This window comes from Artemia franciscana, chromosome 15, assembly GCF_032884065.1.
Source record: "Artemia franciscana chromosome 15, ASM3288406v1, whole genome shotgun sequence".
NCBI classification, from domain to species: domain Eukaryota; kingdom Metazoa; phylum Arthropoda; class Branchiopoda; order Anostraca; family Artemiidae; genus Artemia; species Artemia franciscana.
Genome location: NC_088877.1, coordinates 13,401,565 through 13,424,934, shown reverse-complemented (window position 1 = coordinate 13,424,934; position 23,370 = coordinate 13,401,565). Strand labels below are relative to the sequence as shown.

At 34.6% G+C, this 23,370-nt stretch overlaps 3 protein-coding genes across 7 annotated transcripts in view; 2 read left to right on the top strand and 1 right to left on the bottom strand.

The window, feature by feature from the left end:
• The window catches only part of LOC136036640 (cysteine--tRNA ligase, cytoplasmic-like), a 53,465-nt gene extending 37,707 nt beyond the window's left edge, over positions 1 to 15,758 (bottom strand). Inside the window, exons 1-5 of the mRNA XM_065718940.1 lie at positions 15,744 to 15,758; positions 8,880 to 9,110; positions 6,841 to 6,972; positions 4,157 to 4,508; positions 370 to 611 (exon numbers count right to left, since the gene is read on the bottom strand). Of these exons, the coding sequence (XP_065575012.1) occupies positions 370 to 611; positions 4,157 to 4,508; positions 6,841 to 6,972; positions 8,880 to 9,110; positions 15,744 to 15,758 (972 nt within the window). The remainder of the gene's footprint in view (positions 1 to 369; positions 612 to 4,156; positions 4,509 to 6,840; positions 6,973 to 8,879; positions 9,111 to 15,743) is intronic.
• The window catches only part of LOC136036075 (high mobility group protein DSP1-like), a 161,909-nt gene that overhangs the window by 67,860 nt on the left and 70,679 nt on the right, over positions 1 to 23,370 (top strand). The window lies entirely within an intron of this gene.
• Positions 15,954 to 23,370, top strand: part of LOC136036076 (uncharacterized) — a 53,388-nt gene continuing 45,971 nt past the window's right edge. For all 3 annotated transcript variants that reach the window (XM_065718046.1, XM_065718044.1, XM_065718045.1), the window contains exon 1: positions 15,954 to 15,980. In XM_065718046.1, the coding sequence (XP_065574118.1) occupies positions 15,963 to 15,980 (18 nt within the window). In that variant the 5' untranslated portion in view covers positions 15,954 to 15,962. The remainder of the gene's footprint in view (positions 15,981 to 23,370) is intronic.

Sequence of the window (23,370 nt, the reverse complement as noted above, 5' to 3'; positions counted from 1 at the left end):
TTGCATGGAGTTGAATCTTGACTTTTGTAAAACCCTGAAATTGTACAGAAATATCTACTGTCAGGAGGACATAGAAGCTATAGGAAGATAATATCACTTTTAATAACAAGTAATTTAAAAGGTTCTTTCTTTTATGTTTGGTAATTTGACATTTTTTTAAATTGAAAGTCGTATATTAACAGTTCATTTAGAAAAATCGATAAAAAAAATCGAAAAGAGGAAAAGAAGATACAATGTAAAGAATTAATAAAAAATAATCATTTGAAGCTGAAAATAGTTAAATATTGACTCCAAATACTACATCACGGAAGAGACAGATATATGAGCTAAATCAATTGCTCGAAATATTTCTTAAAAAGACAGACTAACCTCTGATTGAGCCAACTCATTATCATGATGTGGAAACTGTAAATCTTCCCCACCAGCATGAATATCGATGGACTCCCCGAGGATGTCCGATGCCATAACGCTGCACTCAATATGCCATCCTGGCCGCCCCATTCCCCATGGAGATTCCCAAGAAGGTTCGCCTGGCTTACTTACTTTCCATAAAGCAAAATCGTTTGGTGAACGTTTCTCGCCTAGTCTTTCTTTGGATATGCTTAAGTCTCCTATAAAGGAGCACATAGTCAAGGCTGCACATTTAAAAAAACAAAGCCTTAAAAGTTTAGACAAACGGGGTGAGGACTGAAAGTTATGCAAGTTCCTTATTGTTACTTTGATACCTTAATTACTTTCATACCTTAATTACTTTGATACCTTAATTACTTTGATACTTTTTTTTACTTTGTTACTTTGATATTAGTTTTGATACTTTGATGAAATTTTGATGTTGATAGAAATACTGATTTTGATGGGAATTTTGAAAAACTTTAAACTTTTTGCAATCAAAAATGAACAAAATTAATTAAAAATTAGTCTTTTAATTTTTCTAAACTGATTAAAATTAACTAAAAACGAACAGAAACTAATTTTGAAAAAAAAAACTGACGGGAATTTACATGAAAAAGTGTAACAGCGTGCTCAAACCACTAAGATTCCTTACAATTGTCCAACGAATTTCCCGATCCGTTGGAAAATTTTGGACCATCTGATCTGGATTTCTGAATCATTCTAAAATTATGATTTATATACATACTTTTAGCCTATATACTTTAATAAATATATTTTTCGCTAAGCTTCATAAGTATAGTTTTCGCTATATATAATTTTTACTACGTTTTGTAAGTATTTAGATAAAAAAAAGAGAGTACCGTTTGTTATCTTGAGAATCTCGAATCACTATGTGACTTAAGGTAGAAATAAAAAAAAAAGTCCAACTACTTAAGGGTACTCTACAGTACCCTGGTTTATTTTTTCTAATCTAGTTTATTGTTCTAATCTTGTAAATTTAGTTTATTTTTTTAACTAATACATAGAAAAATGCAAGTTCTGAGAAAAAACGTAATATCATTGATCCACAAAACTAGACTCTATTACTCTTTATTACTATATATTATATATTATTTTATATTATGTTATAGTATGTACATTATAATAATTCTATATTATTGTATATATATATATATATATATATATATATATATATATATATATATATATATATATATATATATGTGTATTGTTGCATAAACTGAATTTATAAGTATCCTTAAGGTCTAGTTAAACAGACAAATAGATTGAACAATCGAAACACACAAAAAATCGAGAATAATTCCAAATTTTCAATTTTTGAAGTCTGGATAAAAGATTCTACAACTTTCCGTGATTTTAAAGGAGAGGTTTTCTAATCCTAAATTTCCACTAGAAAAAAGAAGAAAAGAGCACACAGAAGGAAAGAAGTTATTCGAAGAATGTTGATAAATTTAAAATTAATCTGCTTTAGTTTGGTATCCGCAAATGCCATTAAAATAAGCACAGAAAAATGGGTAATTCTCCAATAAACATCAGAAATTTATTAACTAAAGATGCTCATTTTGGCAGATTACTTGATCTACACCTGGGAAAATCCACTGACACCTCTCCCCCTCCTACGCCCTAAAATCTTTGGCTGTATCCACTTGTGAATATAGGCAAATTAGACGAGTCCTTTGCTTAGGTAGGCTTGTAGTCTTATGCTAATTTTTTTGAACATATTAATTCGATATGAACAGGTAACTAGAAATTTATCACATTCCACAATAGCTATGAAACGTGTGCTCTTTGAAACACTGACAAAAACAAGAGCCAAAAGCTCATATGGCACTTGTGACGACATCGGAACCTAAAATATAACAATTTTCATCATCCTAGCACATCAAGAGGCACTGAACTCGCCAAAGCACTGGAAATCCTTCCAACTCATCCAAAAAGATCGAATCTAGTCCGGTTATATCAACCGCGTATCTAGAACTTGTGCTTATTCTCGAACTCGCCAAAGCACTAGAAATACCCCCAAATACTACAAAGAGATCGGATCTAGTCCGGTTATGTCAATCACGTATCTAGAACTTGTGCTTATTCTTCCCATCAAGTTTCATCCCGATTTCTCCACTCTAAGCGTTTTCCAAGATTTCCGTTTCCCCCTTCACTGCCCAATGTCCCTGAATCTAATCTGAATTGAAAATGGAGCATCTGAGACCTGATGTCTTTCTATATATCAAGTTTCATTAAGATATGATTACCAATTCGTAAGCTAAACAAACCTCAATTTTCACGATTTCCCCTCCCTCTGGCCCCCCCCCAAGATGGTCGAATCGGGGAAACGACTGTTATCAAGTCAATTTGTGCAGGTCTCTGACACGCCTGCCAATTTTCATCGTCCTAGCACGTCCATAAGCACCAAACTCGCCAAAGCACTGGAAATCCCCCACCCCCAACTTCCCCAAAGAGAGCAGATCCTGGTCCAGTTAGGTCAATCACGTATCTAGGCCTTGTGCTTATTCTTCCCACCAAGTTTCATACCGATCTCTCCACTCTAAGCGTTTTCCCAGATTTCTGGTTTCCCCCTCCAACTCCCCCCAAAGTCAGTGGATCTGGTCGGGATTTAAAATAAGATCTCTGAGACACGAGGTCCTTCTAAATATCAAATTTCATCAAGATCCGATCACCCGTTCGTAAGTTAAAAGATCTTTTTTTCTAATTTTTCAAATTAACTCCACTAACCCCCCGATGGTCGAATCGGGGAAACGACTATTTCTAATTTAATCCGGTCCGGTCCCTGATACGCCTGCCAACTTTCATTGTCCTAGCGTATCTGGAAGTGCCCGAACTAGCAAAACCAGGACAGACAGACAAACCAACAAACTGATAGAAATTACAATTACTATATAGCACTTGGCCAACAGGCAAGTGCCATAAAAACTAGATCTTGTCCAAAAGAACTTCTCTACGACAATTTCAGATGCTCATTTAGGTGACTAAATATTTAATAATAACCTCTATAAGAAACGGTGACTTGATTCCAATATCTAAGTCTATTATGAAAGAAAGTTTAAAATGGTTATGACAAGTTATGACAAGCAAAAGAAAAATACTTCAACAAATGAAACAAAGCAGTAATTTACAATAGGCTTAAAAACATAATTGAATCAAAAACACATCAAAATAAGATAACTAAAATCTAAAATAGTATTTGAACTCTAGAAAAAAAAAGAGATAAGGCAATGCTGATAGAATATTTTCAGACTTAAAGGAAAAATTATCTATCTTGGCTAATTTCAATTACTCTTTAATATGGAGTCTTGTAGCAATTTCAGAGTAAAACAGATGGGAAAAAAATCACGTATATACAATATGGAGTTTAAATAAATACTTTTATTTATTAATATATATATATATATATATATATATATATATATATATATATATATATATATATATATATATATATATATATATATATATATATATATATATATATATGTATATATATATATAATTTGAAAAAAACTGTTTCAACCACTTTTGATACACAATGGACAGTCCAGATTTAACCTCTTCCCTCCAATTAAATTGAGTTGAACCCACCTAAAGTGGGTTTCAAATACACCACCACCCCTGCACGGGTTCTAGCCGTGTAGGTCACCTACAGCTAATAATATTCCTTCTGTTTTTGACCCTGTCACCATATTTCTTTGGATAGCTTTTTTTTCAAAGCGAACATATTACAGCCTACCTTCTCCTTCTTCTAAAGCTTTAGTATTTCCATACTGGTCTGGTCTTAACTTTGCATAAAAATGTCCATCACTTCCATCAAACTCATTAACGTCAAAATACACAGATCCGTTGGATTCATAACCATAACCTTGGTTAATGATTTTTTGGATAAAGTCAACTATAGGGGAGATATATTCAGATACCCTTGTCACAACATTAGGGGGCAGTACATTAAGAGACTCCATATCTCTGAAAAATGTATCTTCAAATTGTTTGGCAGTGCTTGCAAATATACTTTTATCACTTACAGTGGCACCTTCCATTGTGTCAAGCCAATTGGAAAGAACATCTCTAGCCAGCTTTAGGTAAACCTTTAAAAAAAAAATGAAGTTTCAATTTTGTCAAGTCTAAAATAAAAAAAATAAAAATAAAAGAAAAACAGAACACACAAATAAAATAAACCAAAAAACATCAAATAAAAAGACACAAAGAGACAGGATTTCTCTACTTTTTCTGGTGTTTTTTCTCTTTTTTTAGTTCTGGAGAGCTTTAACATTTCTGATCAAGATCAATTTTTTTTTGTGTTCATTTTTCCTCATACTTTTACTTCTTTTCTTTAAGTTTAAAATGTTTAGTTAGTTTTTATTTCTTTCGCTACTTTAGATGCAATATAGTCCCACAAAGAATGCAGTCTCTTCTTTGGTATACTTGAGTAATTGGCGCCAAGAAAACTGATGTTTAAATCAAGGCTGATCTTACTAAACGTAAATACGCCTCTTCATAAACACCCAGTGTATGATAATTTGCTAAAGGATGCCCTTAAATTTCGAGCACGACCATAACTTTATTTTGTTCCGTCTTAAGTTCTTGGTAAACGTTGCATTTAGTTTCAGTGATTTAAAAGCGCATATGTGCAAACAATTAGCTAGCTTTCCTCATAGAAAAGGTAGTACATTCGTGGCAAATTATTTTTAATTTAGAGAACATGAACACTCAGCGAAAATAATTTGCTAAGCCTTACATTCCTTCACAATTTTATATAAGAAAAAAAAAATGATTTAACATAAAGATCGTGTTTATGTTGAAGGAAACAAAAGCCTTTTTACATATCTCATGGTTCTCTTGCTATTTGAAATATTAAATGAATAGTCAGAAGAAACCTGCTAGAAGCCGGAAGGAGTCCATTGTGGATTCCAGGTGGTGTTTTTTGTTTTTTTTTCAGAAGAAGAACAGAAGCAGTCATCAATTGTCAAATAGGTGATATAGTAAGTAATTCCACGAATATTGGATTGAAAATACTCCAACATACACAGAAAATCTCTCAAAGTAGAAAGATGGCCTAAAAACGCTCAAAAATCTCTAACTAAAAGGATGGCCTAAAAAACGCTTAAGTTGATTATCAAAGAAATGCTAGTTTGAAGGCTTATTTTTTATGTCAAAACTCAACGACTATACAGCCCTTTAACTGTGAAAACGGAACCCTCTGCAGAGTCAGAGTAGCGTACCCAATCCATCAAAGTTCTGGAATAACAAAATAAGGTCTTTTTTTTAGCATATAGCTTTGAAATTCTATAAATAAGATTGATTTTACTCAATTCACATGCACATTTGAAATTTTTTTTGTTTTGTTGCACTTTTTGCAGTTTTTGATGCTGTTTTTATTTTTGTCAGACAAATATGCGATTTTGAATGCAACCACAACAAAGTTTATTTCCATGTCAATTACCAGAATAACGGGTTTAATACGTTCACAATTACAAATACACTAAGTTTATGGGAACAAAATGTGGTTAAATGTGCTGTCAGCAATATTGTGTAGCAGGGTAGCATTGTCCCGTGACGCCCAAGAACCGACGAAATTGATTTCAAAATACGAAGCATGTATGTGGCTAATACTTAAGAAACACGACACTCCAAGTCTAAGTTTTAATGGGCTTAAATATTATCTGACATTGTGAACTGCCAAAGCCCGTAATAGTCCGACTACCGATGCGTGCTCAAAATACGGTTAGGGAGTCAAAGTCGTTAAGGCAGCAAATAGGTGAATTAAATAGAACTATAGGGAATAATACAAATCATAGAAATCCAGTCATGAGGTGGGCAGGCCAAGAGCCTACATGTGCCTCTCTTGACTTCAGCCTTTTCTGTAACTTTTGCTAGGTTCACTAAAAAAAACATTCCCGCAACCCTTTATATTCATTATCTGTACCCCTTATATTAAAAAAAAATGATTCGTAGTGAGGCATCATTACAAGCAAAGCTTCATGGGCCTAGTAACTGCTTTACTTTTGTAATAGTTTTTCTTTTAGAATTAATAAATTGATTGATTGATTGATTGATTGATTGATTGATTGAGGTCGAGGAGAATTAAATAGCCAATTTTGGGGGCAAACATAGTCAATTTTACTTGCGCGAGGAGGGCAGGGGGTCTCTATAATAGTTGCTATAACAGCAACAAAATTGAATTATATAAAAACTGCCAGAGATATAGGAAAAATTTACGTAAACCAGGATAAGGAAAGAGGCCTTCCCCCTTGTGTACACGCCTCTACAACCACTACATATTATCCGTTCTTTAATATATCTGGCACCTTCTTATGGTCATTAGTCACTGCTCCTGGTATTTCTAAAGCAGCCTATAAATCTGCAGTAAGTAGCTTATGAATGTAGAGCCATAAATCTTCAAACACCAAGAAAACTAACCTCTTTGTTCTCTTTGGCTGCACTGTCAGCTGTTTTAAAATCTTCATATGCCCTAGTTACTATCTCCAGTTGCTTTTGAAACAGACCTGTTTTATCTGGATCTGTTTGTTTAGCCATTGCTTCCTTATGGTGCTGAAAAATAAGGTATTTAATGTGTACTAACGATTTAAAGATAAATACAAGAGCTGAAAAAGAAGCCAATCACCATAATAACTGGCTTATTATAAATATTTGATAAAACAATTTTTCTTTGGTCAGTACAAACATATGTCATTAATGACATTAAATGTCATTCTATACCCGTCAGACTACAGAAGATAATCTTTATTGAAGAGTAGGACGAAGCAGAAGGTCTAAATGAAAGACACTCATTTCTAAGAGACTGAACATACAAAACAGTCATTTGTTGAAAGATAGATTTTAATTTTGATACATGTAGTTCCTTTGAATCTCTCATAGTTGCGAGATAGGTTTTTAATTTTTTCTTGAAGTAAAATATTTTTTTCCTATTCCTCCAAGAAGTCACGATATGAAGAAAAGAAATACTTTTGAACCACTATTATTAGTTTCAGTACAAAATATTTGTAAAAAAACATAACTTTTTTTCTAAGTCCGAGCAGTTTTTTACTTAGTATTTATTTTTGTAAAGCCTTAGCACTGTGAAGGGTGGCATATTTCACTGTCTATGTGAATCTTTCTTGGGGGCTCATTTCATGTCAAATATTATTAACAGTCAAATGTTCTCTGTAACCACCTTCAAAATAGGAGTGGTTTTGGTCACAAAAACTCCCAAAAATATACCTTTTTTCAAGAAATTTGGCATAAATATTAGGAAGCAAATCAAAAGATTCTCAACAAAATAATTAATAGTAAAACCAAAGGCAACAAAGTAAATAAATCAAATTAGAGAAGATTACTGGGTAAGGCCTTCCCTTGGTTGTTGCAAAAATATTAATAATAAAAAGAGAGCAGCATAAAGCCGCAAGCTAATGTACTATCATATAAGGTTAAATTACATCCCTTCTATGAAATGCTCAAGGAGCATTCCTTGGTATCAATTTTGGAAAAAAAAAAAAAATCCTTCTTAAAACAAAGAATATCACCTGGTTAGTACCAGCAATTCCAATATTAGTCGATAGACAGATCTCAGCGTGTAAAAGCGGAGACCACTGTGTCGTCAAAGCTCCATGAGAGTGGCGGCACTCCACTGGGACACCAATTTAATTCATTCATAAATGGTTGCGCAACGACTATTAGTAACTTTATTTTGAGTGCCTTAAACTTACTCGTGATATGAAAACGAATCGTATTGACAAGGTCGTATTCAAGGGAATGGTTAGTGGTTAACGATTTTTTGGCAAGCTATCATCCTTCATCTTTAAAACTTGTCCTAGTAAAGACCCGAAAAGTGGAAAATTTATGGCACTTGGTTGCATCTTTCCCTAACACTGATTTCAGCAATTGCCCAAGTAAACAAAAAGCCAAAAAGATGGTAATTTATGATATCCGTTGGTGACACTGACAGATTTGGACAATTGCTGCTAACCTAGCTCACAAGTACTAGTTTTGACACTTTTTGAAATTATCAAGGTCAAATAACACAACATCAAGTCCTAAAACCTCTTAATCAGAAAATATACGAATGGATTCCCATGTATTTCTTTTTCTATCCTGGGCGAACATATGATTTTACTTTAGTATTGTTGGTTAAGCACCATATATTTACTTGGACTTCCTTCTGTTTTACACTAATCTTTATCAACAAGACATAAATCCCCTTAGAGCAAAGTCTAAACCCATTGCCTGAAAGCAAAACTATGGAAACTATAAGACTGAAGGATGGAAGGCTGAAAATAGTCCATTTTCACTAACAGTTTCGTATTCCCGATTTCCAATTCGTGTTTCCTGTGCCTTAACTTTATGAAATGCTATATTCCTAGAATTTACATATGTACAATTACAAAACTCATCATACTTGGCTTTTCACTTCCTTTTTCAAAGCTAAGACAGTCATTAACAACCATAATAATAAAGCTAACCTGTATAGCTTCTTTGCAATCCTTCACCAACTTGTCTACGGGATGATCTGCTTGGGTGTACAGTTTGAACAGATGTGTTTGCCTAGCTTTCTTAATAATCTTATCATCTACATCTGTGACGTTCATTACGTATTGTACATCGTATTGAAAATAGTCTGCCAGGACACGCCTGATTATATCAAATGACACATAGCATCTATAATAGAAAATAGATTTACAGCATCTATCAGTCTATATTGTGGGATTCAGTTTAGGTTTTTTTACGACCTCTTCTCTCGTTCTTAATTATTATTATTTGAAAATCCATCTTCATACAAAATGAAAGTGACAGAGCACTACAAAAAAAAAGAAGTAAAAGAGGCACTACACAACTATGACAATGTGACTTGTATAGAAGGCGTTGGTTCCAAGCCTGTTTTGAAATCTTTTGGTTGTGTTTCTCTACAAGTTTAGCAAAAGCTACAGTAGGATCTGCTATATGAAAACTACTGACGAGTTTTGAATTGCATGTCCAAAATGAATATTTAAGTAGGAATTTTGCAAAACAATATAAAGTGAAACGAATTTTCAATTTATCCGCATTTGTAAGAATCTTCTGAAAGAAGTAATGTAGATGATGTTTGGGAGAGCATGGTATAGTATAGCATTGTCAGATAACGACGATTGAAACGAAGCTTAACAGAGACTATTGAAGTATAAGAAGCTGATATGCGGCATTTGATGTGTCCTGTTAGGATTGTATTTCCAATGGGAATACCCAAGATAAATGATTTGGTCAGACGGATGGATCTTTGAATTGCCAAGTAAAATTTCATCGGGAAGAGGGTCTTCCCAGTTAAAACACAGCATTGGACTTTCCAACACTGAATACAAGACCAGTTTTAAGTATTCCATTTGATGTTCTTGAAAAGTTTCAGAAATGTTTTCTGAAATTTGGCTGAATGTAAAAATGTCATCAGCATAAATGACTAAGCAGATATCAAGTCCAGAGAAAATACAAGACATGTGATGCCGGTGTTGATCTTTGATAACATAATTATTGAAACAGAAAGGTGAGGAAAAATGTTTCAAAACATTGAAACAATGGCACCTTGCCTGTTTTTTTTTTTTTTTTTTTTTTTTTTTTTTGCAATTTTAAGCAACAGGCCTAAGCTGCTAACGTCCTCGGTAATATTTTTTGGTAACTTTTACCAGGAATTGGTAAAAAAAACTATTACCTCTTTAAAACAACAGTTATCATCTTATAAACTAACATCTTAAAAATACTGTTTTATGAAAGCTTAAAACCCTCAAATAATATCCAGTTGAACATCATCTTAGGGTATATGCTGACTCTGAAACAAGCCTGCAGCAGTAACTTCCACCAAAAGACAAAAACACTTATACCATTGGATTCATTAGTCTAACATCAATCCATTCACAGAGCCAGATTGACAGCAAATTTTTTTTTTACTGAAGAATGACCTAAATTTGCCTAAAAATTAGGGAAACTGTCCTCTATTCAATAACTGTCAACAGATATTCAAAGTATTCTCAATTTTAAAACTACGTAGAACCAGTTTAAATAGATAATTTGGTAGATGGATTGAACTCAATCTTGGCTATGGTATGATAAAAAAAAAATAGTCGTTTTCTGTTGACATATTAAAACTGCAGCAGGGATCAGAAAAATAACACACCAAAAGTTACAAAGGGAGCATAAACCCTAACAGTCATACACTTAGACAAAAAAAATGATTATAGGCATCCATTTTCCCAAAATATTGTGGTATATATAAATAAAAGCAGCAATTGGCATTTTCCTACACTGTCTATTTTAGAGAAACAGTCAAATACCAACAAACCACTGTTTCTCATACTTATAGTTGAGAGCATTCTTGACAATAAAACCCAGAAAAAAAAATACATTTCATTACTTCTGTAGAAGTAATCAACTTTGTAGAATTTTATAGTTTTAAATTTCGATGTTGCTTGGAAATTAAATTACTATTATTGTATTGTGGTCTGTGGGTATATATATTCTTGTAAGAGCTCATACTCATGGTAAGTTCATGAGTATACTTCTGGGACATAAAAACCATTGGCAAAATGGATTATCTCACGAGAGAGGTAACCGCGTCACATTAGTAGTTCCTCTAGTAAAGAAAGGTGTCCGCAAGGGTTCATTATTATCCCCAAGTTTGTACAATAACAGTGTTTTAAATGCCCAGGCATGTGTCAATGTTTCATGTATCTCCAAGAATATAAATGTGTCGCTACTTACATACGCGGACAATCTATTAAATCTAAGTCGGTCTATTAGGGGTCTGCAATTGAATTTCTTGATCCTACGTGATGAATACCAAAAAATCGGCCTGGCTTTCAATACTTCTAAATCTGCAGTTCTTTTTTTCAACAATAGTCCTTCTCAGCCTGAACACCTCCTGCTGGGTAGCGAGTCAATTACAGTTTCATCTCATGTCGTGTATGTGGGTCTACCCATAGGCCGTAACCTTAACGAAACTCGTCTACTGCTCGTCAAACACGTCGAGGAAAAACTCCGCACTGCGTATGGGTCTATCGTCGCCAGCTGACTCCTCTTATGCCGAAAATATCTCGCTAATATGTATAACGCTGTCGCACTGCTGCATATTCTATATATATTGCGCCATTTTGGAATTTATTAACTGACACCCAAAAACACAAGCTCCAATCCCTTTATTTTAGGTTCGCGAAGTTCCTACTGCGATGCCCCTTGGGGACGAGAAATACTTATCTGATTGATAAACACAGGATTGCAGACCCCAGTATAGCGGTGAACCGGTTGATTTCTAAATTTCAGGCAAAATGGAACCATCCCTGGCTTAAACACTTCTACAGTTCTTGATTGTGTATTTTTTCATGTTGTGTTTTAAATTTCTCTCCGTTTTTCCTCTCTTTTTTTTCTTTTTTCTTTTTTTTCATTGTACTCCGTTTTGTTCCATGTGAAAAATACGGGTAATAAATATTTTACTTACTTTACTTACTTATTTACTATTCACATATACATGCATATATGACATAGGCCCATGAGGAGACAAGCTCAAAAAACTAGACCTAATACATATAATATATCTATATTATATATATTGTTTTGTCTATGCTATCACTCGTGCCAACTTAAGACTTTGAAGGAATATTCCGAGCTTGAATGACTGGTTAACCAAGTTGCACAGTGGTGTAATAATTGAGGGAAGAATCTGTTTAATTACTTTGGCAGGAATTTGGTCGAATCCAGTTGAAGAATTTTTAATGACGAAATTTTTATTATCATCTCCTGCTCCGTAACTGACTCAAGAACCATCGACTTTGCTCAGGAAGGACCTCCCTGATGACGGACATCAGGAAGGACAGGATTTTTCCTCCTTTTATGAAAATACAGAAACTTCCGTTGTCGATGAATGTATTGTATCCTCTTTTGGTTTCACATCTAAGTGATTTATCCTCATGAATTAATGGAGAACCCCCAGCCTTCTTAGAAGTTGAAGAAGGAAAAACGACCTTTGGAAGTTGTATATGTCAACACCTGGTTCATGGCCCAGTTGTTCACGGTGAAATTAAAATTCGAGAACCATTTATCTCCCATTTCTTAACTCTTACGCTAAATAAGCAATTGCTTCTTCAGTAAGCTTCTTTCCTTTAAATTCTAATATTAGATCGTATCATAGTCCAAGTTGCTTGAAGTCAATTTCCCTGGAGCTAACTTCTAAAGATAAGATGAGTAGACTTGTTATAACAAGAAATGGCAGGGGCGGATCTCCAGAATTTTTTTTTTTTTCGGGGGGCAAGATGGATCCGTATCCGGATAGTCATGGGACATAGAGTTTATAATAATTTTTTCCACATTATCGAGGGGGCTGCTGCCCCCCTCTTTCAATTTTCCTAGAGTTAGTTTCTAAAGATAAGATAAACAGACTTGTTTTTAGACTAAAATGCAGGGGACGATCTCCAGCATTTTTACTGGGGGGACAAAAGGGGTCCATATCCGGATAATCAAGGGATATTGGGTATATAATAGATTTTTTCTCAATATTATTGGGGGCCTACTATCCCCCTGCAATTTCCTTGAAGTTAGTCAATTTCCCTGGATCTAGTTTCAAATATGGGATGAGTAGACTTATTATTAGACTAAATCTAAGGACGAACCTCAAGGATTTTTAAATGGGGGGGGGGGCAAGAGGTGTCCGTATCCAGATAGTCATGAGGCATGGAATATATAATAAAATTTTTCTCCACATTATTGGGGGGAGAACTTCCCCCCACCAACGAAACCCCTACTTAAAGGTTCATTGTAATTAGGTCCTGATTGTATACCCTATAAGAAAGTGAAATTGATTCGTCCTTCAATTATTTCTCCCTTGTCAGTTTTCGTAAATATGTCATTTGTGAATGCAAGTTTCTCAGTTCTCTTATGGGAGCTGAGGTGATTGTTTTATTCAAATGTGTTACCGAGAGTGATCGAAATGATAATTGGTTGACATCTCTACTGTTTGCATTTAGCTACATTATCAAAAATGTATCTTTTCCCTTTTTTTAGAATCAAAGATTTTTTTTCATGATTTTGAATTTGTTTTCCGAGCAAAGCACTCAACACCTCTTGCATATGCTACTCTTTTAAATTTCCTACATTCAGCTCTTGACTCTAGTTTGACTCTTGTCGCTATATTTCGTGACCTTAAAAAGCTTTCGATTCCTTAACCCACGAATATACGCACTTTCAGTAATCTCATTACGTTGAAAGGAGAATATTAGCGGTTAATGTCATTTCTATTCGTCTGGAATGGATACCGTGTTGGTTCCCGTTCCCAACCACCGTCTCAAGCAGAGTTTGGTATCACCCGGAATATATCCATGCCCATGAGTGAATATTTTCATGAGATGAGGACACTCTAATTGCTTTCATTGACAGGTTTTCTCAATAGACACTGTGATCCGTAAGTCTGATTTCTACGTATTTTCCTTGATGATGATATGTCGTCCATGCATCGTATTACTTTAATTAAAATGAAGTTATTGTGGTTTTTTGGTTTATCGAGAAAGCTCGAGCATATTTTTCCCAGGTTAATTATAAAAGTGAATGTCAACCCTATTGTCTGAATCTTAATTTCTTCTTCCTCATTATACCAATCTCTAGGACAGATGACACAGAAAAGAATCTTTTGAAAGTAATAGTTCTGTGAACAAGTCGTTGCTGGACTTAAAGTCGCTTTATATTTTTCGCAGGTTTTTTTTCTTCAATTGTGATCATGTTTCTGTTACCCTCAGAACTAGTCCATCTCTTGTTTTTTATCATTCTACATGCCATCTTTGGAATTTTTTAACAATCTAATTCCTTTTAACCCATCAGTTAAATCATATTCTTATCCTCTAACTACTTCTCGTGTGGCTGGAACGCTACAGTTCAGTCTGCTGAGAAGTGTAACTGGTTTGGTGCTTTGAAAAGAAGTATAAAATCTTGTTATATTTCTTAATAATTTAATTTAATTTTTTCGGTACATTTTTGCGTTTGTTTATCTTTCATTTATGTTTTTTCATAGTTTTCTTTTTTTGATATGATTGAGGCATGTTAGAAGTGTTTGTTTCCTTATTTATTATGCATGGCATTATACTTGAGGTTGGTTTTTGGTGGGTAGTCAGTAAAAGGTGGCGGTCTGTCCTCTTCATTTTTTTTAGTATGCGTTTTTATTGTTGTTTTTTCCTTCTTGCTGCATTCCAGAGCCTTGCTGATCGTAAACAATGCTGTATGCATATGTGTGCTACTTAATTAAAGCATGGAAATTCCATTTTAATAGGCGCTATTTTTAAATTTTCAATCAGGATCATTCGGTTTCTGATGATCTAAAAAATCGTACCTTTCTATGCCTGAATCCTAAAGGCAAGAGAGTGTTAGTCACTACCAATGTTGCGTAAATTCAATGTATTTCATTAAAAAGTAACTAAATTTATCATTAGTTTGCTAAGGACACCCTGTTTTGTCTCATAATTGGGAGGGAGCGGGTCATATGAAAACTTTAATCGTTTTTGAATAAGTGGGGGAGGAAATTAGGAAAATTATTATTTTTTTGGGGAGAAAAAGGCTTTATATTTCTGCTTAGGCTCTCAAAAAAAAAATCATAAACTGCACCAAGTTTCTTCTTTTTAAGAAAAAAGTCTTTTGTTTGACTGACAGTGGCAGCAGACGAGTTTCCAGTACAATTTCTATCAAATTATTTTTAGCCGCTTTATTAATTTTTTTTTATCAACATATGCAGCTAAAATTAAGTGTAAATTGTTTAAAAATGAATTGTATCCTAGCCAGGGGTTTATCTCAATTCTTAGCACCATTTGTTCGCAAATTATGTTGTTTTGCCTCTGCATGTGAACTGTTGCTTTATTTAATTTAATTGGGGAATAATAAATAGCAAAGTTTGGCGAAAATCTTAGACATGATGTGCCAATTTATCATTTTACTCGCAAAAATATAAATTTAAATACATAGCTTTTCAATAGCATAGAATTCATCGATTATCTGAACATTTCATTTGATGATATTTGATCCCAGTTTGGCCCAGCCTTTTTTTGCTACGAAATAGCACAAACTCATACTCTATTGCTGGTAAATCTTTGTCGTTACTGGCTATACAAACCGGTATTCACCCTTAACTGGCTTTGCCGTAGCCAGCTAGTCTTGGCAAAAAATTGGGACACATCCCTGCTATCAATTTTAAATGTAAAGTTTATGATTTTCAAGATGCTGAATCGTTTATCTTTGCATAAGAGTTTTGGGGGGTTTTCACGGTGAAGATTCTGGCGCCAAATTGGGTCAAGGTTTTTGTCGAAAATCTCAAAGTTTTGTTTAATAATTACAATATTTGTTGCCATCTATATTAGCTAATATTCCTATTTTGACTTAAAATATCTATTTTAAGGGAAGTCAACCTAGAGTAAGATATATGGGTTTAATATCTTATTAAGATAATAAGAGGGCTTCATTATCTTAATGCAAATTAATTTAACTGATAACTAGAACAAAATTGCGTGTATTTTTCTTATATATATGTATATGTAAAAAATTTTAATGCCCGCATGGGCGGGCCATGCCAGGTAAGAGCTGAATTGCTGATATTATTTTTAAATATACATCTAATATATTAATAAGATATATTTTAATACATTTTTAGTTTTTGGAAAAAACTTTTTCCTTGACTTCGGTTCAAGTATAGCCTATTTTTTTATAACTTGTGAAAATCTATTGTAGCCTAATATTGCTGCATTTCCACTTTTCACAAGGAAACACTAGCCTATAAGAATCTGAAAAGAGAGCATTCCAAATATTTATTGAGCCTAAATTGTTCCTTAAGGTTTTCTAGTAATCTATAGCTCACAACAGACATTCAAAAAGCTCCAAAGCTGCCAGTAATAAAAATCATGCATACCCAACTACATGCTTGATGCTAATTGATCACTATAGCCGACTGAAATTATATAATGCAAGATTTTATTGGTAAGATTCTAGTTAATTGACTTCTTGCTATCTCAGAAATGGTTTAGGTTAGGGAAATGAAACTTTCAGGGATGAATCTACAGACTAAAGTATGTCCTGGGAATGTATTTGGAAGCAACTACCTCCACTCATTCTCCCTCTTGAAGGCCTTGACCTTTGATGATTTTTAAAAAAATATGTGTTATAAAAGTGAAACCTTGCAAAATAGATCTTCTGCTTAATTGAAGTATAACAAAATTGTTCTCAGCTTCATAACTTCGCTCAATTCCATTTTATAAGGTTTTAAAGAGATGCAAATTCTGAAAAACACCATTAATATGGCTCAAAATTCTACTCAAATAACAGGAATTGCATTTTCAGAACTAAAGGCAGAGAAAAAGCAAAATAGCAACTGGTAACTGAAAATTAAGGTAAAATGTTGTTTTGTCAAAATTTCAATGGGTATAGACCTGTCATTTAGGCAAATTTAAGGGCCCTCTAGAGGGAGAAGGAGTGGAGGTGGGTACTTTAAAATACCTTCCTGGGACATACTTTTGCCTGTTGACCCATCCCTTAAAGTTTCATTTTCCTAACCTAAACCCTTTCTGAGATAGCAAGAAGTCAATTAACTAGAATTTTACCATTTTATTTTCTGGGCAAACAACATTGATTGGCAGCCTGGCAGTCCCATGCATTATGAAGCTGTGATGTTAGTTTTGCCCTAATCTAATCCCCAAAATAAACAGAGAATTGGTGCTATATAGTAATTTGGCTGTTTTAGGCTACTAATCCTCCATGTCCTAGGTTCAAGAAGTAAAATTCAATAATTTTTTAAATGGTGAAGTCTTGGTAAAATGATCAATTCCTTTACTCAGTCCTTATGTATTATACTGCAACACTCAAGAAGTGAAGTTAGGTTAATCCTAAACAAAAATACCAAAACATGATGAAAATATAATACTTTGGAAACAAATTTGGGCCATATATTTGCACTTTAGGGTGGGAGGGGGGGTTAGCCTAAACTAAAATAATCTAACCCCCATCCCTTAATGTGCAAATACATAGCCCAAATTATATAATTCCAAAGGATTCTGTCACCCACCACTTGTTTTTCACTGAGCTTAAGCTAGTTTTTTTTTCTTAGTAGGCTACAGACAGATAAAACCAGTTTCTTCTCAGGTTTTTCACTGTGTAAACTTGAGTATTGGTGGCATAAAATATAAATACCCTATGTATAAAACTATGAAACATAAATTTTTAAATGGTGAAGATTCTTGGTAAAATGATCAATTCCTTTATTCAGTCCTTATGTATTATACTGCAACACTCAAGAAGTGAAGTTAGGTTAATCCTAAACAAAAATACCAAAACATGATGAAAATATACTTGAAAATATTGTTTTCCACTGAGCTTAAGCTAATTTTTTCTTAGTACAGACAACCCTGTGTAAACTTGTGTTGGTGGTATAAAACATAAATATCCTTTAATCTATGACATATTCAATTATCAGGTATTTGAGATTAATATATTATGCCTAAAACCTAGAGTAGAGAGAATAAGTCTCATACAAAATTGTAGAAAATAGGAGAAAAGGGTACCATCTAAAAGGGTCCATTTAATCTCCAAGTAATAACAATGGTTACATTTTGAAAAAAGGTCACAGGTTGCATATTCATCTAATTTATAGCTCAATAGTGAAAACATCTCCAAATGTATCATGAATCCCTGCCCCCCTCCCCCTGCATAGGTAACTTGCTTTCCTTTTTTCATTTCAGGATAATTTTTCAATCCAACTATCTTATATTTTCAGACCTCTGAAAATTAAACAGAATAATAAAAGAAAACAAAATCACAACTCCTGGCTCAGCTGTCTAAAATAACCCTCTTTGCATTGATGCTCAGAATTAGACTGAATGTAAACATGTTAAAATGAAATTCTTTACCAACAGCCACAACAAACTGTTTAATTCAATGGTATAGTCTTATAAAAATTATGCTTTTACTAGCATAGGAAGAAAGGTCAGTAATTCAATAAAATATGTTGGGTATTTGATCTGTAGTAAATAATTGAGACAAAAGCTTTGGAATGTAGCAAAAAAGTTCAGTGAAAGTTACATGGGGTGGATTGTCACTAGTATTAAATCAATAGGGGGTAGCAACCCTGAACAAAAGGGGATTCTTGGGGGACTGATTCTTTTTTGAGAATACAGATTTTGGAGAAATCTAAAAAAATTCAGAGATAAAGGAAGCACTAGCACTTTCAAGACAAAAGCTGACAACAAGTTTTATTAGGCCATGAAAACTTCCAAGTAGCATTGCTACTTTGCTACCCCACTTTTTGCATGGCAGAGCACAACATATGTTTTGACTGCTTTTCTAAGAGCAAAGTTATTTTCATAAATAAAAATGTCTTTTTTGGACAAAATATGCCAGCAAATTTCAAAACTGCAAACTAGTATTGCTACTTTGCTACCCCACTTTTTGCATGGCAGGCCTACCTGAGACTAAAAAAAAGCACAAAAAGAGGTAAAATTCAATGAAAAGAAAACAAACAAGACTGGCCAGAAGAGACATGATGAAAAACTAAAACAAAGCAGATATTTTGTCTGTATGCAAACTAGGCATCCTTACTGTAAGAGAAACAGATAAAAACAAAAAAAAAACTCTAAAATACAAACAAATAAAACCACCACCAATTTTAATAAATATAATTATAAATGATCCACATAGGGAAAAGAAGTTGCTAGAGTTACTTCAATGAGAACATCAAAGCAACTGAGGAAAAAAAATTTAAAATTGAAATTAAGTTAATTATTCTGTTGTGAAATAATCCTCTTGTTTGCTATACTAACAAGTATAGCTAACCTTTACCTTCCTCAATTAATTTAGTGACTATATCATAAGAGTGGATCAGCTTTGTCTCAATGGACTGACTTCTTCTGAAACCATGTTGAGATTTCGACAGTAAGCCATTTTTTTCAAGGTGATTAATGACAGCATCATTGAAAATACTTTCAAGCAGTTTAGAAATGACTGATGTGAGACTAATAGGCTGCCAAAGCCTGCCAAAGCACAGATTTGGGACATGATTGACTATAAGTTCTCTAAAAAAAAAAAAAACCTACTAATCTATTCATATGAGGCAAAAGTTTGAGTAATGGAGACCAGACAAAAGTAATGGGAAATCTTTGTACTAGGCTTACAAAGTTTTTTTTTGGAATGTTGACTCTGAAACCCTGTCGTCGTCTGATTGCAAAGTTTTATTTTGATGCAAAACAAGTTTCTTTGACCCTAATCTTGTCATTGATAAGGTCGTTTGAATTTAAATAAGTAAATAATATCCCCAGCGTCTTGGAGAATGCCCTGAGGGTTCAGCTTGGTTCAGCTTACATGTGGAGGTTTCCCACTTGGCTAGCTACATGGAAAAATGTCCTTAAAAACATACTGAACGTCTTGAAATGTCTTGTGCCTATGGGCCTCACAGGACTCAGACCCCATACTACTCTCATTTTTTACGTATAGTTTTTGTTATTTGGAAGCATGGCCATATCCAGGATTATTTTTTTTTTGGGGGGGGGGGAGGGGTACACATAAAAACCTAAAAAACGCATAAAAAATTTAGTGTTAAATAAAAGGTTTAGTGTTTTTAATGAGCAGGCTATTAAAGAGGGGGCTACCTTTCATATATGGAGTAATTTCTGTCCGTTTTGAGTTTTAATGTTGCTCCTTACTTTCAGCTAAAAACATTTTTTCTTCTGTAAAGTGATCACACATCCATGACCTTTCTTTGGTGAAAAATACACTATTTTAAGCATTTGCAGACGAGAGCTTCAAACCTATTCAGTAGTTTTCTGATTGTTATTTTTATTTGGGGTGGGGCAGATGCCTCAAAGGGTGAATGTTAATGCCAAAACATCCTAAATCTCATACCCCTTCAGGTAAATATAGAATTAGTTCTAAAGTTGTGGGTTAAGGGATTTAGAAGTTGATATTTCATCACTCTTGATTTCTTGTCTACACTGTTATTGTGGTTTTTATTGCACTTGGTATTAACCAAGTGATATATAGCAATTGCAAATTCTGTTGGTCTGTCTATCCTGGTTTTGCTACTTTAGGTACTTCCAGGTAAGCAAGGACAATGAAATTTGGCAGGCGTATCAGGGACCGGACCAGATTAAATTATAAATAGTCGTTTTCGTGATTTGACCATCGGGGGGGGGGGGGGGGTCGGTTAATTCGGAAAAAATAGAAAAAATGAAGTTTTTTTAGGTTACAAACAGGTGATGGGGTCTTAATGAAATTTTATATTTGGAAGGATATTGTGTCTCAGAGCTCTTGTTTTAAATCCCGACCAGATCCGCTAAAATTGGAGGGAGTTGGGGGGACCTAAAATCTTGGAAAACGCTTAGAATTGAGGAATCAGGATGAAACTTGATGGGAAAAATAAACTGAAGCCCTAGATATGTGAGTGACATAACCGGAATGGATCTTTTTTTTGGGGGGGGGGGGGTAATTCAGAAATTTAGAAAAAATTAGGAAATTTTAACTTACAAAGTAGTGATCAGATCTTATTGAAATTTGGAGGAATATCGGGTCTCAGAGCTCTTGTTTTAAATCCTGACTGGATCCGATGACATTGGGGGGAATTAGAGAGGAACCTAAAATCTCGGGAAATGCTTAGAGTTGAGGGATCAGGATGAAACTTGATGGGGAAAATAAGCACAAGTCCTAGAATCGTGATTGACATAACCGGAACGGATCCGCTCTCTTTGAAGGAGTTGGGGGGAGGATTATTTCTAAAAAATTGAAAAAAATGAGGTATTTTAACTTATGAAGGAGTGATTGGATCTTAATGAAATTTGATTTTTGGAAGTATCTCGTGTCTCAGAGCTCTTGTTTTAAATCCCGACGGGATCTGGTGACATTGGGGGGGGGAGTTCGGGGGGACCTAAAATCTTAGAAAACGCTTAGAATGGAGAGATCGGGATGAAACTTGGTGGTAAAAATAATCCTCAGTCCTAGATACGTGATTGAAATAACCAGAACGGATCCGCTCTTATTGGGGGAGGAGGCTTAATTCTGAAAAATAAAAAAAAATGAGGTATTTTTTACTTACAAAGGAGTGATCAGATCTTAATGAAATATGATGTTTTAAAGGATATCGTGTCTCAGAGCTCTTTTTTTATTCCGACCGGATCCGGTGAAGGGAAGTTGGGGGGGGGGGGTGGAACCTAAAATCTTGGAAACGCATAGAATGAAACTATGCGGGGTCGGGATGAAACTTGGTGGGGAAAATAAGCACAAGTCCTAGATACGGGATTGACATAACCGGAATGAATAGGCTGTCCTTGGGGGAGTTGGGGGGAGGGTTAATTCTAAAAAATTAGAAAAAATGAGTTATTTTTGACTTACGAAAGAGTGATTGTATCTGAATTAAATTTCATATTTAGAAGAACCTCGAAACTCAGATCTCTTATTTTAAATCCCGACCAGATCCAGTGTCATTAGGGGGGGGGGAAATCTTGGAAAACGCTTAAAGCGGAGAGATCAGGATGAAACTTGGTGGAAAGAATAAGCACAAGTCCAAGATAGGTGACTAATATAACCGGATCGGATCCGCTCTCTTTGGTGGAGTTGGGGGGGGGGGTAATTCAGAAAAAATTGAAAAAATTAGGTATTTGTAACTTACAAACGGGTCATCAGATCTTAATGAAATTTAATTTCTGGAAGGATCTTGTGCTTCAGAACTCTCATTTTAAATCTCGACCAGATCCGGTGACATTGAAGGGAGTTGAAGGGGGGAACCGAAAGTCTTGGAAAACGTAAAAATTGAGTTATCTTACAAATAAGTGATCGGATCTTAATGAAACTATATACAGAAGAATCTTATGTCTCAGATGCTCCATTTTTAATTCAAATCGGATCCGGGGACATAGAGGGCTGGAGGGGGGAAAGAGAAATCTTGGAAACTGGGAATCTTGGGAAACCCTTAGAGTGGAGAGATTGGGATGAAACTTGATAGGAAGAATAAGCACAAATTATAGATACGAGATTGACATAATTGGTATGGATTCGTTCTCTTTTAGGGAGCTGGGGGTTGTTAATTTGGAAAAATCAGAAGCATTGTGGTATTTTTAACTTAAGAACGAGTGACCGGATCTTAATGAAATTTGATATTTAGAGGGAACTCATGTCTCAGAGCGCTTATTTCAAATCCCGACCAGATCTTTTGACATTGGGGAAGCTGGATGAGGAATCCGAAAATTTTGGAAAACGCTTATAAATGTCGTAGATATGTGATTGACGTAACCGTACTGGATCCACTCTCTTTTGTGGAGTTAGTTAGTGGGATTCAGTGCTTTGGCGAGTTTTGTGCTTCTGGACGTGCTAGGACGATGAAAATTGGTAGGTGTGTCAGGGAGCTGCACAAATTGACTTGATAAAGTCGTTTTCCCCGATTCTACCATCTGGGGGGCTGAAGGGAGAGGAAAAATGAGATAAATTGAGGTATTTTTAACGTACGAATGGGTGATCGGATCTTAATGAATTTTGATATTTAGAAGGACTTTGTGACTCAGAGCTATTATTTTAAATCCCGACCTGCATTAAGCCTCTGATTTTCCTTTTAAAGCAATCTATTGATTCTTAGAATTTTGCTAGAGCTCATACCATATGGGCTCTTAGCTCTTTCAACCTCATCACAAGTGAGCTCTTAGCTCTTGTTAAGGGTAAAACTAAACTCCATAATGAGCATAATTAGCTTCATATATGAGGGAAGCTGCTCCATCCTTATTCCCACTTCCACCTCATGGTCGTAGAAACTTTGGAAAATGCTCGTTCGATCAGAATTTTAGAGTTTTAGTCTTTTTTTGCAACTTGAAAATGATTGAAAACCAACCAGCCCCTGTCCTAAAGCCGTTTTTGATATCTGGCGCTTTTGTTACCCATTAGGACATCTGATCGACATTTTGAGGTACCTATTTTAAACTTTCTCTTATGCTGCTCAATTTA